The sequence below is a fragment of the Notamacropus eugenii genome, chromosome 2 (assembly GCF_028372415.1).
Source record: "Notamacropus eugenii isolate mMacEug1 chromosome 2, mMacEug1.pri_v2, whole genome shotgun sequence".
In the NCBI taxonomy this organism is placed as follows: domain Eukaryota; kingdom Metazoa; phylum Chordata; class Mammalia; order Diprotodontia; family Macropodidae; genus Notamacropus; species Notamacropus eugenii.
Window position 1 is genome coordinate 445,212,135 of NC_092873.1, and position 13,741 is coordinate 445,225,875.

General features: G+C 32.5%; 1 protein-coding gene across 8 annotated transcripts in view; it reads left to right on the top strand.

Annotated features, from left to right (window-relative positions):
• KCNT2 (potassium sodium-activated channel subfamily T member 2) overlaps positions 1-13,741 on the top strand; it is a 528,526-nt gene that overhangs the window by 452,444 nt on the left and 62,341 nt on the right. For all 8 annotated transcript variants that reach the window (XM_072648322.1, XM_072648328.1, XM_072648323.1 and 5 more), the window contains one exon: positions 9,622-9,733. In XM_072648322.1, coding sequence (XP_072504423.1) covers positions 9,622-9,733 — 112 coding nt within the window. The remainder of the gene's footprint in view (positions 1-9,621; positions 9,734-13,741) is intronic.

Genomic DNA, 13,741 nt, shown 5'->3' on the forward strand with positions numbered 1-13,741 from the left:
TGAAAGACCTATGGCCTATCCCATGTTCATCTTTTTAAACACACTTCTTGTTTACAGCCTTCTTTTATTTCAACCAGAAATGACTTTTTCTAAATATTTTTGAAAAAAAAAATTCTTTAGCAGTGTCAATGAATTGCACTATAATTATTTTTGTGATTTTCTTTATCTCCTTATAGTATTATGTATTCCTTGACATCAAGAACCATATTTTATTCCTTTTTGTGTCCCCTACAGCTTATGTATTGCCTTATATATTATATTGAATAGTATTGAGTTCTAATACTGATTATTCACATATTAAATTATTCATACTCTGTTTTCCTTCTTTCCTGATCTACTTGTATTACAAGTTTTTATTCATTGCAATCTTTTCTATACATGAAATAATAGAAGATGAAATACAAATGGTTTCATGACACTACTCTTTCACAACTCCAGTAAAAATAATTTAGTATTTTCTGGGAGTCAGAGTGGAGATGCTTCATTGATTGACTAAATTGAGATTATTAGACTGTGGACCTTCAGTTGTTCCACATTGTATAAAAGATGAAATACAAACTCCTTAACTGACTTACTAGCTCTGTACTCTGAGTCCAACCTATCTTTTCTAGCTTTAAAGATACTCTCCTTCAAGTGCTTGTCTACATATCATTATAAACAGAATAGCTCTCATTCAACCTCATCCTAACCTTGCCTGTCTAATATATTTGTGCAGAATTTCTGCCTGGAACTAATTTCCTCCACATCTCTGTCAGTTGGAATCTTCTTTCAAAGACCATTTCTAGGACCACCTACTCCAAGAATTCTTCCCTGACTGTCCCAATTAAGATAAAATTCTTCCATCTCTTCTTTGACCTCATTGTACTTATTTTTGTACTTGTCTTGTTTTTCCAGTTATATTCGAAATTTCTGGAGGAGAGGTTTCTGGGTTTTTTTTGTGTTTTATTGCATCTCTAACACTTTGTACAGTGCCTTTTATATATTAAAAACATAATTCATTGTTGAATTGAATTGAACTGAATGAATCTGAGCATTTGGGATAGTTATGGATAATTGAGAATTGACTGTGACAATTTGCAGTAGAGAAAATGTATTTACTCTGTAATTCTTCAAGAGAATTTTCAGATAAATGCATTGGAAGCTACCAGATGGCTTGAGGTCTGGCATTTGGTACATAGATTTGCTAGATGGAGATATTCCAGGCCAAGCTTCAACTGATAATTTTTTCCCCTTCGGCCTTTTCCTCCCCTGCTGTGATGGAACTATTCAGCAAATTAATTCTATGTAGCTGTATTTTTTGCCAGTTGCTTCCCCCACCACCAAACCTCACCCCCATTTCCTTCTAGACTTCTTGAGTGAATGACAGAATAAGTCTAACAGAAGAGAATTACATATTGTTTCTTTATCAACACCAAGCAATGTGGCATACTGGGGAATACCATAAGTGCCTTCTAGTGAAACAATGTGTGATTTTTTCCCCACTTAATATTACTTAATTTTTTACAACTGCATGCTAAGATAGTTTTCAACATTCACCCCAAGAAGATTCTGAGTTTTAATTTTTCTTTCCCTCCTTCTTTCCTTTACCCCCTCCCTAAGACAGCATGCAATCTGATATAGGGTATACATGTACAATCATATTGAACATATTTTCACATTAGATATGTTGTGAAAGAAGAATCAGAACAAAAGGGAAAAACCACAAGAAAGAAAAAAAAAACAAACAAAAAAAGAAAACAGTATGTTTCCATCTGCCTTCAGACTCCATAGTTCTTTCTCTGGAAATGGATAGCATTTTCACTCATGAATCTTTTGGAATGATCTTAGCTCAATGTATTTCTACCAAAGTTGATCATCACGCCATATGGTTGTTACCGTGTACAATGTTCTGGTTCTGCTCACTTCACTCAGCATAAGTTCAGGCAAGACTTTACAAGTTCTTTTGAAATTCACCTGCTTACCATTTCTTATGGGACAATTGTATTCCAATATATTCATGTATCACAACTTGTTCAGCCATTCCCCAATTGATGGATATTTCCTCAATTTCCAATTCTTTAACAACGAAAAAAGGCTACCATAAATATTTTTTGTACATGTGGGTCCTTTTTCCTTTTTTACTACCTCTTTGGGATACAGAATTAGTAATGATATTGCTGGACCAAAGGGTATACACATTTTTATAGCCCTTTGGGTATAGTTCCAAAATGTTTCTAGAATGACTGAATCAGCTCACAGCTCCACAACAATGAATTAGTGTTCCAATTTTCCCACATCTTCACCTTTTATCATTTTCCTGTTATGTCATGTTAGCCAATCTGATAGATGTGATGTGGTAACTCAAAGTTGTTTTAATTTGTATTTCCTTAATCAATAATTACTTAGAGCATTTTTTCATATTGTTATAGATAGCATTAATTTCTTCCACTGAAAACTACCAGTTCATATCCTTTGACCATTTATCAACTGGAGCATGATGTACATTCTTGTAAATTTGACTCAGTTCTCTCTATCTTTTAGAAATGAGGCCTTTGTCAGAGATACCAGTTGTAAAAATTCTTTCCCATTTTTCTACTTCCTTCCTAATTTTGGTTGCATTGGCTTTGTTTGTGCAAAAAAAAAAAAAAACTTTTCAATTTAATATAATCAATTTATCGATTTGGCATTTCATAATGTTCTCTATTTCTTGTTTGGTTAGAAATTCTTCCCTTCTCCATAGATATGACAGGTAAACTATTCCTTGCCCTCCTAATTTGCTTATGGTATCACCCTTTATGTCTAAATCATGTACTCTTTTTGACCTTATCTTGATATATGGTGTAAGGTGTTGGTCTATGCCTAGTTTCTGCCATACAATTTTCCAGTTTTCCCAGCACTTTTTACCAAGCTGGAAACTTCGGGTTTAAACAGTAGATTATTATAGTCACTGACTACTGTATACTGTGTATCAAACGTATTCTACTGATCCATGACTCTTATTTCTTAGCGAGTAACAAATAGTTTTGATGATTGCTGCTTTATATTAGTTTTAGATAAGTTATAGTTAGGCCACCTTCTGTTGCATTTCTCTTCATTAATTCCATTGATATTCTGGACTTTTTGTTCTTCCAGGTGAATTTTGCTATTATTTTTCTAAATCTATAAAATATTTTTGTTAGTTTTATTGGTATGATACTAAATAAATAAATTAGGTAGAATTGTAATTTTTTATTAAATAGCTCAGCCTATCCATGAGCAATTGTTATTTTCCCATTTATTTAGATATGACTTTATTTGCATGAAAAGGATTTTGTAACTGTGTTCATTATAGTTCTTGGACTTGTTTTGGCAGGCAGACTCCCAAATATTTTATATTTTCTGCAGTCGTTTTAAATAAAATTTTCCTTTCCATTTCTTGCTGCAGGGCTTTGTTAGTAATATATAGAATTGCTGATGATTTAAATAGGCTTATTTTATGTCCTGCAACTTTGCTAAAGTTGTTAATAATTTCAAGTAGTTTGCTAATTGATTCTCTAGGATTCTCTAACTATACCATCATATCATCGGCAAAGAGTGATAGATTTCTTTCTTCACTGTTTATTCTAATTCCTTCAATTTCTTTTAATACTCTTATTGCTAAAGCTAACATTTCTAGTATATATTGAATAACAGTGGTGATAATGAACACTCTTGTTTTGCCCCCAATCTTATTAGGAATGATTCTAGCTTATCTCCATTACATATAATGATTGATGATGGTTTTAGATAGATGCTACTTATCATCTTAAGGAAGACCAATTCATTGATCTCCTCTTTCTCTATTTTGTTCATGTAAGCATTTGGAGGTATAAAATTTCCTAAGCTCTCTAGTATTTTTAAGAGGAATGGATGCTATATTTTGTGAAAAGCTTTTTCTGTATCTATTAAGATAACCATATGATTTCTGTTAATTTTGTTATTGATATGGTCAATTCTGTTGATAGTTTTCCTATGGTGAGCCAACCCTGCATTCCTGGTATAAGTCTCACCTGATCATAACATATTATCCTAGTGATAAAATGCTATAATCTCTTTGCTAATATTTTATTTAAAATATTGATATATTTTGAATATTGATTCATTAGGGAAATTGGTCTACTATTTTCTTTTTCTGTTGTGGTTCTTCTTGTTTTATGCATCAATACCACATTTGTATCATAAAAAGAATTTGATACGACTCATTCTTCACCTGTTTTTCCAAATAGTTTATATAGGATTGGAATTAATTTTTCTTTAAATGTTTGGTAGAATTCATTTATAAATTCATCCAGCCTTGGTAATTTTTTTCTTAGGAGTTCATTGATGGCCCATTCAATTTCTTTCTCTGAGATGGAGATATTTAGTATTTTACCTTCTCTTCTGTTTACCCAGGCAATATATATTTTTGTAAATATTCATTCATTACACTTAGATTTTCAGATTTATTGGCATACACTTGGGCAAAATAGCTCCTAATTATTTCTTTAATTTCCTCTTTATTGGTGGTTAATTCACCCTTTTCATTTTTGATACTACTAATTTGGTTTTCTTCTTCCTTTTTTTATCAAATTAACCAAAAGTTCATCTATTTTATTGTTTTCCACCATAAAACTAGCTCTTAGTTTTATTACTTCTATAGTTATCTTAATTTCAATTTATTCATCTCTCCTTCCATTTTCAGAATTTCTAATTTAATATTTAATTGGGGATTTTTAATTTGTTCATTTCTTTCTTTTTTTTAAATTGCAGGCCCAATTCATTGATCTCCTCTTTTTCTATTTTATTCATGTAAGCATTTGGAGGTATAAAATTTCACCTAAGAACTGCTTTGACTGTATCCCATACATGTATTTTGTCTCATTATTGTCATTCTCTTGAATGAAGTTATTGACTGTTTTTATGATCTGTTGTTTGACCCACTCATTCTTTAGGATTAGGTTATTTAATTTCCAATTAATTTTTAGTCTGTCTTTCCTTACTATTGAATGTAATTTTTATTGAATCATGATTGGACAAGGATGCATTTAATATTTCTGCCTTTCCATTGGATTGTGAAGTTTTTAAGCCATAGTACATGGTCAGGTTTTGTGTAGGTGTCATGTACTGCTGAGAAAAAGTTGTATTCCTTTTTTATCCCCTTTCACTTTTCTCCAGAGGTCTTCTATATCTAACCTTTCTAAAATTCTACTCACCCTCTTAACTTCTTTTATTTTTTTTAATTTTGTGGTTAGTTTTATCTAGTTCTGAGAGGGGGAGGTTGAGGTCCCCACTAACATAATTTTGCTATATATTTCTTCCTTTAACTTCCTTACCTACTCTAATGATATCACTGGGTGCATGTAGTTTCCTTCCTTATCTCTTTTAATTAGATATATTTTTGCTTTTGTTTTGTCTGAGATCAAAATTGCTGCCCCTGATTTTTTTTTACTTGAGCTGAAGTATAATATATTGTGCTCCAGACTTTTACATGTATTTACATTTCTAGCAAAGATATTTTTCTACACCCCACTAGTAAAAACTCTCATTTACCTAGTCTCTAACCTTTTAAATGGCTTTCCTAAACATAGGGACAAAGAGTTGTGTTATATGTCTTCAGAGCATAAAGTCTACAAGTATTCTGATGATACTACTCATAGTATAATATCTATCTCTCTTATATTCTATTTCACTAATCTGTGTACTCAAAGTCTACCTTCATGAGGTGACCTTGATGAATGCCTAAAATGTCCTTTCTTCTCATTTAAATAAACCTGACAAAATTATTATCCTGTCCACACTCTACATTTCTCCATGGTCAACTCAGATTGTCTTACATTGTCCTGTCTTATAATTCACCATGATAACTATTATCTCTTTCTGTCACTGTCTGTCTGTCTTTCTTCCCCCCCCCTTCCTGTCTATTGTCTATATATAATTTTATATATCTGCATATCTATAATTTATGAATATATAGATATATACTGTAATTTATCTTATTCTCTTTAGTTAAAAATATTTCATATATGTATGACTTAGTTTTTCCCAAAAATGACATTATCAGATCCTTATATTTGTGGGGTCCAAAATTTTCCAGTTCTACAATAAAAGAAACTGAGTGAGAGCTCTGAGACAATAGTACTTTAGGAAAGTGTCTATAGTCCTCTCTGATGAAGTGAACGTCAGATTTTCCTCATGACCTGAGATGCTCCCTTTCTCTAGGGCTTTAGTTTTATAGTACTTGATACTTTAACACTAAGGACCCCAGCATACACAGGAGGGTCTGCTATATAGGTTCTTAGATATGCTTTTCTAAAAGTAAAGCAACTTTTGAGAGGTCAACAATCTGCTTTAATCAAGCACACATATCATTCACTTACTTCAGGGTTTTCCTAAACTTCAGAGAAAATACAGAGAAATACAAACCAACAGACAGGGCTTCCAACTGTCTGACTATAAGTGATATATACATCACAGATCAACAGAGAGATCCAACTTCCTGACAATACATACAAAGTTACCAGAAAGAGAAACACCAACGTCTGGGTTTTCAAAGCCAGGGGACTCCTTAGCAGCTGCCCATAGTCTCAGCTAGCCAAGCAAACATTTCCAACGAGTAAGCCCCAAAATAAAACCTCACCTCAGAGTATTTATACTTTTTTCAGAGTCAGAGGGCAAGACTGTCTGACCTAGTCCCTCAATAGAAATTAACAAAACATCTTGAGGCCTATTGATGAGAGGGGAAGATCTTTAACTCTTCCCCCCACTCACCATTAACCTTAAATTACCATTACGGATATCCAGACACAAGACGAAGCAAAGTAAAATACAGTCTCATAGGATGACAAACCTTGGTTTCGACCCTCCCAGAGGGTCAAAAATGAGGCATCAGAATAGCTGGTCACAGGATAGACAAGAAGGTGTAATCCCCTCTAAGTGGTCCTAAGATGGATCCCTCCTCATGTTGAGCAAGAAAGGATGATCCAAAGGCACAAAAATAAGTTGGGGGGCTTTCTATATCATGTCAAAGACATTCCACCCACACTGGGCTTGGTCACATACTCATCATTCAAAAGGCTGGAAGTCCTCTAGTCAGTATTCATGTGGTTAGGCAAGTGAACTAAATAAGTTTATTGAACAGTGAATTAAAGCTTAACAAGCCACTGAACTTATACCATATGGTTTAAAGTTTTGGGTCTATTATAAGAAAAAATCTATCTTATTTAATTACTCTTAAATATATGTGAAATATATATTAATATATGTAATTCCTATACTAATATTATTTGACTAGACTGACTAAATGTATTAACAGATAAGTATATCACTAGTAATCACTTACCCTATTGAATCACACTAAACTAATTAACACTGATTGGAATAAAATAGGGGCATAATAAATCATTTCTCTTATACTGAAGACTGAACATATAGTAGGTATTCAATAATTACTTTTATGAATATAATTTTTAAAACATTATTTCTTCCATCTTCATCATTCTCTTTCATGACAGAAATTCAATATCAGGCAAAACAAACAAGCAAAAAAACTTTCCCTACTACAAAAATGGTATGGAAATATAGACTGATTTTTGGTGGTTGTGGCATAATATGGCAGGAGCAACATGGTGTAGTAGAAGGAACATTAGACTTCAAATTGGTAACCTAGATTTAATTCTTTGCAATTATGGGAAAATCACTTAACTTAAGAGCTTCACTTCCCTCATCTGTTAAATGGGTATAATAATACATTATCTACCTCAGCTCAAAGTTGTTATGAGCAAAGCATTTTGTACTTAAAGCATGTTATCTATATAAGTTATTATCATGGAGTTGTAGCTGTGTTTGCACAAACTGCTGAGTTCAAAGTATTTCTGCATCCTGACATATACAGCTTGGTTTGCTTGAGTATTTGTTACTGATGGATACCCTAAAAGAAGTTAGCAGTTTTATAATGGCCTTAAGGAGCAATGGGTGCTCTATAGTTCTCCTTCCATTGACATGTTCTGAATATCAAGGATGTGAGGTCTTTTGCTGGGGGTCTGAGATATACAAATTAGAATTCCTGGTAAAGTGAAAGAAACTGGCCACTTGCTAGGGTTTGTCACTTAAAAAGATTTTCTAGATAAAGCATTATTTATGTGTGATTACTTTTGAGGTCAACTAAGTCCAGATCATATGTACTCCATAAAGTTTTTGCTACGGGGATATCTAAGTATCAAGGATATTCTCAGGCTCAGAAAACTCACTGAGATGGGGAAAATTGTAATGTCTGCCAGTTACAGTAATGGAGAAATTTTAAGACATTATCTGTGAGATTTCTTCCCCATGTCTCAAAAGTATTTCCCATGAGCAAAGCCATGTTCTGTAGCTACTTGCATAATAAGCCTTTGGAAGGGGATTCTGGTTGTGACTGTCAGCCTATTTCAACTACAATGGCCTTAAAATCATTCAGTTGGGAACCTCTATTACTCACCTTCCATTTAAATTTGGTGTCCTTCTGCGTGACATTTTTTTTGATGATCACTCTTGTAAATGGTTACCTTACAGGTCTTGCACTTGCCAATTCAAAGGTTTATATATAAACTAACCACAACAATCAGATACCTTCTTTCCTTCAGAGTAGGGTAGAACACAATGTTGTAAATGTCTTTTTAGAGAGCATTAATAATATTCTTCCATTGGGTAGGAAAAAGTTGGGATTAGGGGGATGAAAGCTTAATGAAAATGAATAGTTTAAATATTTCCTCCCAGGAATTTATATATTTTATATGGAGTATGTGTGTATGTATAGGGAATATATATATATATATATATATATATATATATATATATATATATATATATATATGTAGTATATATTTTATGTGGAATATATATGGAGGTAATAAATATTTCTGAACTTAAATATTACCTTGATGATATTTGAAAAATAAAATGTGCTATTACTGTTTGCTATTTCAATTACTATTGCAAACCCTTAATAAATCAAAGCTATTTTTATAAAAGATAGTTGGTTGAATCAATAATGCATATGAAGAGAATTCTTGGAGATTGAGGTTTAAAGGATCATAGATTTATAGACAGAAGGAGCTTAGAGATCTCTGCTCCTACTCAAGTGTGTTGTGACAAGACTTTACACATAAAATTACATGCTGCCTAGGAAGGAGAACTACAGGACATCAGAAATCTTAGCTAAGAAGCCCATTATATGCAAATTATGTCAATCATTATACTCATCCTGTAAATTTCCATTTTAATACTTTTCATCATAAGAAATATAATCTACAACTACTTATAATCATGTAAAAACTTCTTAAATCAGTCTTACAAATTTCTCTTACTTTACTGTTCTGTTCTGTGAATTTAGAGAAAAAAATCTAATAAATGTCCAATTACTAAACATAGTTTCCTTATTGGGCAAAAATGTTGGATTATCTCTTCTTCAGGAAAATGCAGCATTTACTCTCCTCACAATAGATACAAAGAATTTCACAAAGAATTGCTACAATTATCACTGTGGAGATTTGTTTTTGTTTTTTAATGCCCTAAGCTAGGAATCACGTATAATTATAATTTTGAAAGAAATGATGCCATTCAGAATGTGCTGATGCTGGCTTATGATTATGATGTTTCTTTAAAATCCAGGTTGTTCTCAAGTCTAAGTATTATCACAGAACTCACTCACCCAGCCAACATGAGATTTATGCAATTCCGGGCCAAAGACTGTTACTCTCTTGCTCTTTCCAAACTGGAAAAGGTGAGATTAAGTGTTACTATTTCAAAGTATTGCTTATCCAATTTGCTTTACAGTTGAATTAAAGGACTAGCCATTTTTCACTGTTTTCCCTTCTTTGAAGCTAAGTACTCTATTGGGATTGGAATATTCTAACTATTTATAATATTTAGATTATGTTATATTATATATTATATTATATATATTTATAACTATTAGGAATAGTTACAAATCATTAGTGTTTCTCTTGAACATAGACTTTTCTGAATTTTCTTGATACAGCTTCTAATTTATTGTATTACCTATGTGGTTTAAAAATAGCTTCCTTATTTTAAAAAATGAGAATCCATAGTATTAACCATATGAATAATAAACAAAGGAATAGTTCTGTAATGTAAGTTCCTTGAAGGCAAGGATTTATTCTTGTATTTCTGGTACCTATCAGAGTTTCTTGAATATAGTAAACATTTATTAAAAGTTGGTTGAAGCAGATTTTTAATTAATTTTTAAAATCTACATAATATAAAATTATAAAATCAATGCATTTGAGTCAAATATATTTATATTTAGTTAAATTTGAGATTAGAAAAATATGACATAGATACATATATTTATGATATAATATACTTAACACTTTAGTACTTTCAAATAATTTTATATACATATTATCACATTAATGGATAAAGCCATATCCTCAGAAAGTTATAAATGATTTACCAGTGTCATTGATTAACAAATAGCAAATTCAGTATTAGAAGTCAAATACTGTGACCCTCAACCAGAACTCTTTTCATCATACCATAATGCAAAAGTCATTGCAGGAACAAGTTTGGAACAATAACAATAATAAAGCATATAAATTGATAATAGTAATAATTGCCCAGTTCAGTGTCTGGAAAATGACTCAGACCAATGAATTCATCAGCAAAAATAGTCAAAGGTTTTTGGAATACTATAAAGCCTGGAGTAATTTTGTATGTTCTACAAATGGGATATTTCCTCCACCATAGTTATGCGATGTTATAAATGTTTCTTTCTGGTGAACCAGGAGCACCAGTAGAGAAAGAGAAGTTATTTACAATTATAAAGATGTGTACGTATGTGTTAAAGAACACATATGCCTTTGTTTAAAAACAATGGCATGTTATACAGTTATCTCTTCTACATCAAGAGGGTTTGGGACACAGCATCTTCATGATCTGGAAAATCCATGGAAAATTTCCCTTCCTTTTATGCCAAAGAGGAAGTCTGAATTATTATGGTATTGAAAGATCAAATATGTTGATATCATACAATGCCATAATATATGCATTTCTCAGTTTCTAAACTTTTTCTGTGTACTCTGCTGGCCTTTGAATATCATCTGCAGCTTCTACAAACCTCTCCCAAAATTTCCATTTAATTTCTTATGCCTACCGGCAATATATCCAAACCACAATGGGGAAAGTTTTGATGTGGAAGCGATAATTGTAGTCTTTTCCCAAGGATGTCAGAAGAATATCTTTTACCTAAATAATTTATCCAACCTAATATGAATATATCAAAAAACATTTTTTTCTAAAACAGATTAGTAACTTCATTGATTTATGGATCTCCTAGTCAGAAAACTTATTCTGCCAATGCAAATAGGTATTTGCCCTGAAATTTGTAGTTGTAGATAGTTGCCTGGGACACTGTGAGATTAAGTGACTTAGGCAGATTGATATACATAGCCAATATGTATCAGATAAAGGCCTTGAATCTGGGATTTCTGCCTCAGACCAGCTCTCTGTTCCTTATGCCACAAACTAACCATATTTCCTTTATTACTATTATCATTATTAATAATAATAGAAGGATTTTCTTTCAATAATAATGGCTCAACTTTATATAACAATATTATCAAAGCACTCTATATATGTATCATATTATTTTCTCCCCCTTCCCAATCCTGTGAATTAGGTGGTATTAACTACCTTTATAACTCCAACCTTCATCTACATTCCAGAGAAACATGCCTAAAATTCAAGCTTTTTTTCTGTAATTTCCTCCACTCAGGACTCATTTCTTTTGTGAACTGAATCTTCCCAGTTGTCTACCTTTGTAATTTCACTGACCACCCACTTGACTCAAATTCAAGTTTATTCAATTAAAGTCCCTACCATGCTACACCCACGTTCACAGACTAATTTTATCATTTGAGGATCAAATACTATTTCTCAATGAGGAAGTAATGGGGAGGAACTTAAGAGATCTTTAACCAATCTTCTCATTAAAATGCTACCAATGAGGATTTTAATGATGTAATGTCAGGCCAATCAGAAGAAGGCATACTTATGATGCTCCAGATTTTGCTCAATCATTTTATAAAACTAAACTGCCTTCCTTTCTTATGATCTTTTGGCTTAATTGAGGTAGTCATTTTGAATCATTTTTTTAAAAAATACATTAGCTTGCTCTGTTGAAAAAAATCAATAAAGTTTAGAAATTTGGACCTCAGTCTACTATCTTTATTAATTCCTTCTGTCATGCCAGTAATTCATTTCCTCCTTCTCCTCTCTTCTTCTTTCCTTCCTCTGTTCAGATAGGGTATCATATACCCTTATATGTGGATGTCCTGCTTAAAGAAATATAAATTTTGATCACTGAAATCTCACAAGAATGGGCATTGCCTCAGTCAAACTGAGACCAGGGGAAGATCTTAGTTTAAAAAGGCCAGTTCTTCTGGTTCAGATGGCTTTAGAAGTGAGAGTAAGGCTGGTGACTTTACATAACCCTGACTCACTTAAATCCATTTCACTTTTAAGTCATGTTATTCCTTTCCTGATGTCGTGGTCCTCTTCAAGAAGAGAATGAAGGACAAGCAACGAACATCGTAATAGTTGATAGTCTCCTCACCATTACAGAGGTCATCTCAGTACTGTTTGTTCTAATTATTTCTTAATGTTTTTCTATATTTCAAAAAATAATCATTAGTGGCAGATACTTTTTCCAAAGTTTTTTGACTCTCCAAGCATTAGAAAAACAAATTTTATGCTAGATGAAACCATGGATAAATTTAGAAAAGAGACTCTCCAACAAACTAATATCCTTTATTAATTAACAGTGGAAAACTTGAACACTTAGAGTTCTCATTAACAGAGTATATGAGCCTGAAGAAAGAACAAAATCCAACTTGCAGGCTTCTTTGGAGGTCTGGCCTTATTGTAGGGATATCCTGTGGTTTCAGTGATTCTCCACAAACATCTACTTTACATCTTTCAAAAAGTACTAAATGTTGATTCTGCCCAGTTACATGAAGGACAGGAAAATTATAAAGATAGAAAGTCTACCGAGTGCTGAGATTTAGCTCTCTTGTGTTGAAGTTCAGTCCTAGGTATGTCTCAAGACTAAAAGAATTCTGCCTCTGAATTCACCCATCCTCTTCAGCCTACAAGAAGAAAATATTGACTATATCTAGCCCTATGAAGGATGGGAGAAAGCAGGAAGAAGGGCAATCTGGAGTTATGTAAATGGTGGGAGCTATTTTGAATAAGGACTAAAGGGACTGAAACTCAGCTGGGGTCAGAACTTTCCCTCCAAAGGTTACTCAGAGCTTAGAACCATGTTGCTGAACCTTCCCAAAACAATCTTGTAGCCCAACTTTGTGGGGTGGGAAGAGGAGAGTTCTTTTTACAAATACAAAGAGGTGAGCCAGAAAATGAGTGAAAATATAATAAAAAAGTAGGTCTATGTATAAGAACATAATTCAACAGATAAGATACTCAATAATATAGACAAGAAGAAAAACAAAAAGAATACAGAGCTTTCTTTCAGAAAAGATATATTTGATGCACGTACAAATTCATGACACAAAGTTTTTATAGAGATTAAAAAGTAGTTTTATGGACTAATAGTTGGAGACACCATCTCAGTCACTTTCTTTAAACTAATAATTCTAATCAATTAGCTTTTCCCCCTCTTTGAGACAACTTGAAAAGTATGCTTTTTCGAATCCTAATATTGTGTTGTCTTCAGAACAGACTTCTCTTTATACCAAACTAGCCCAACTCA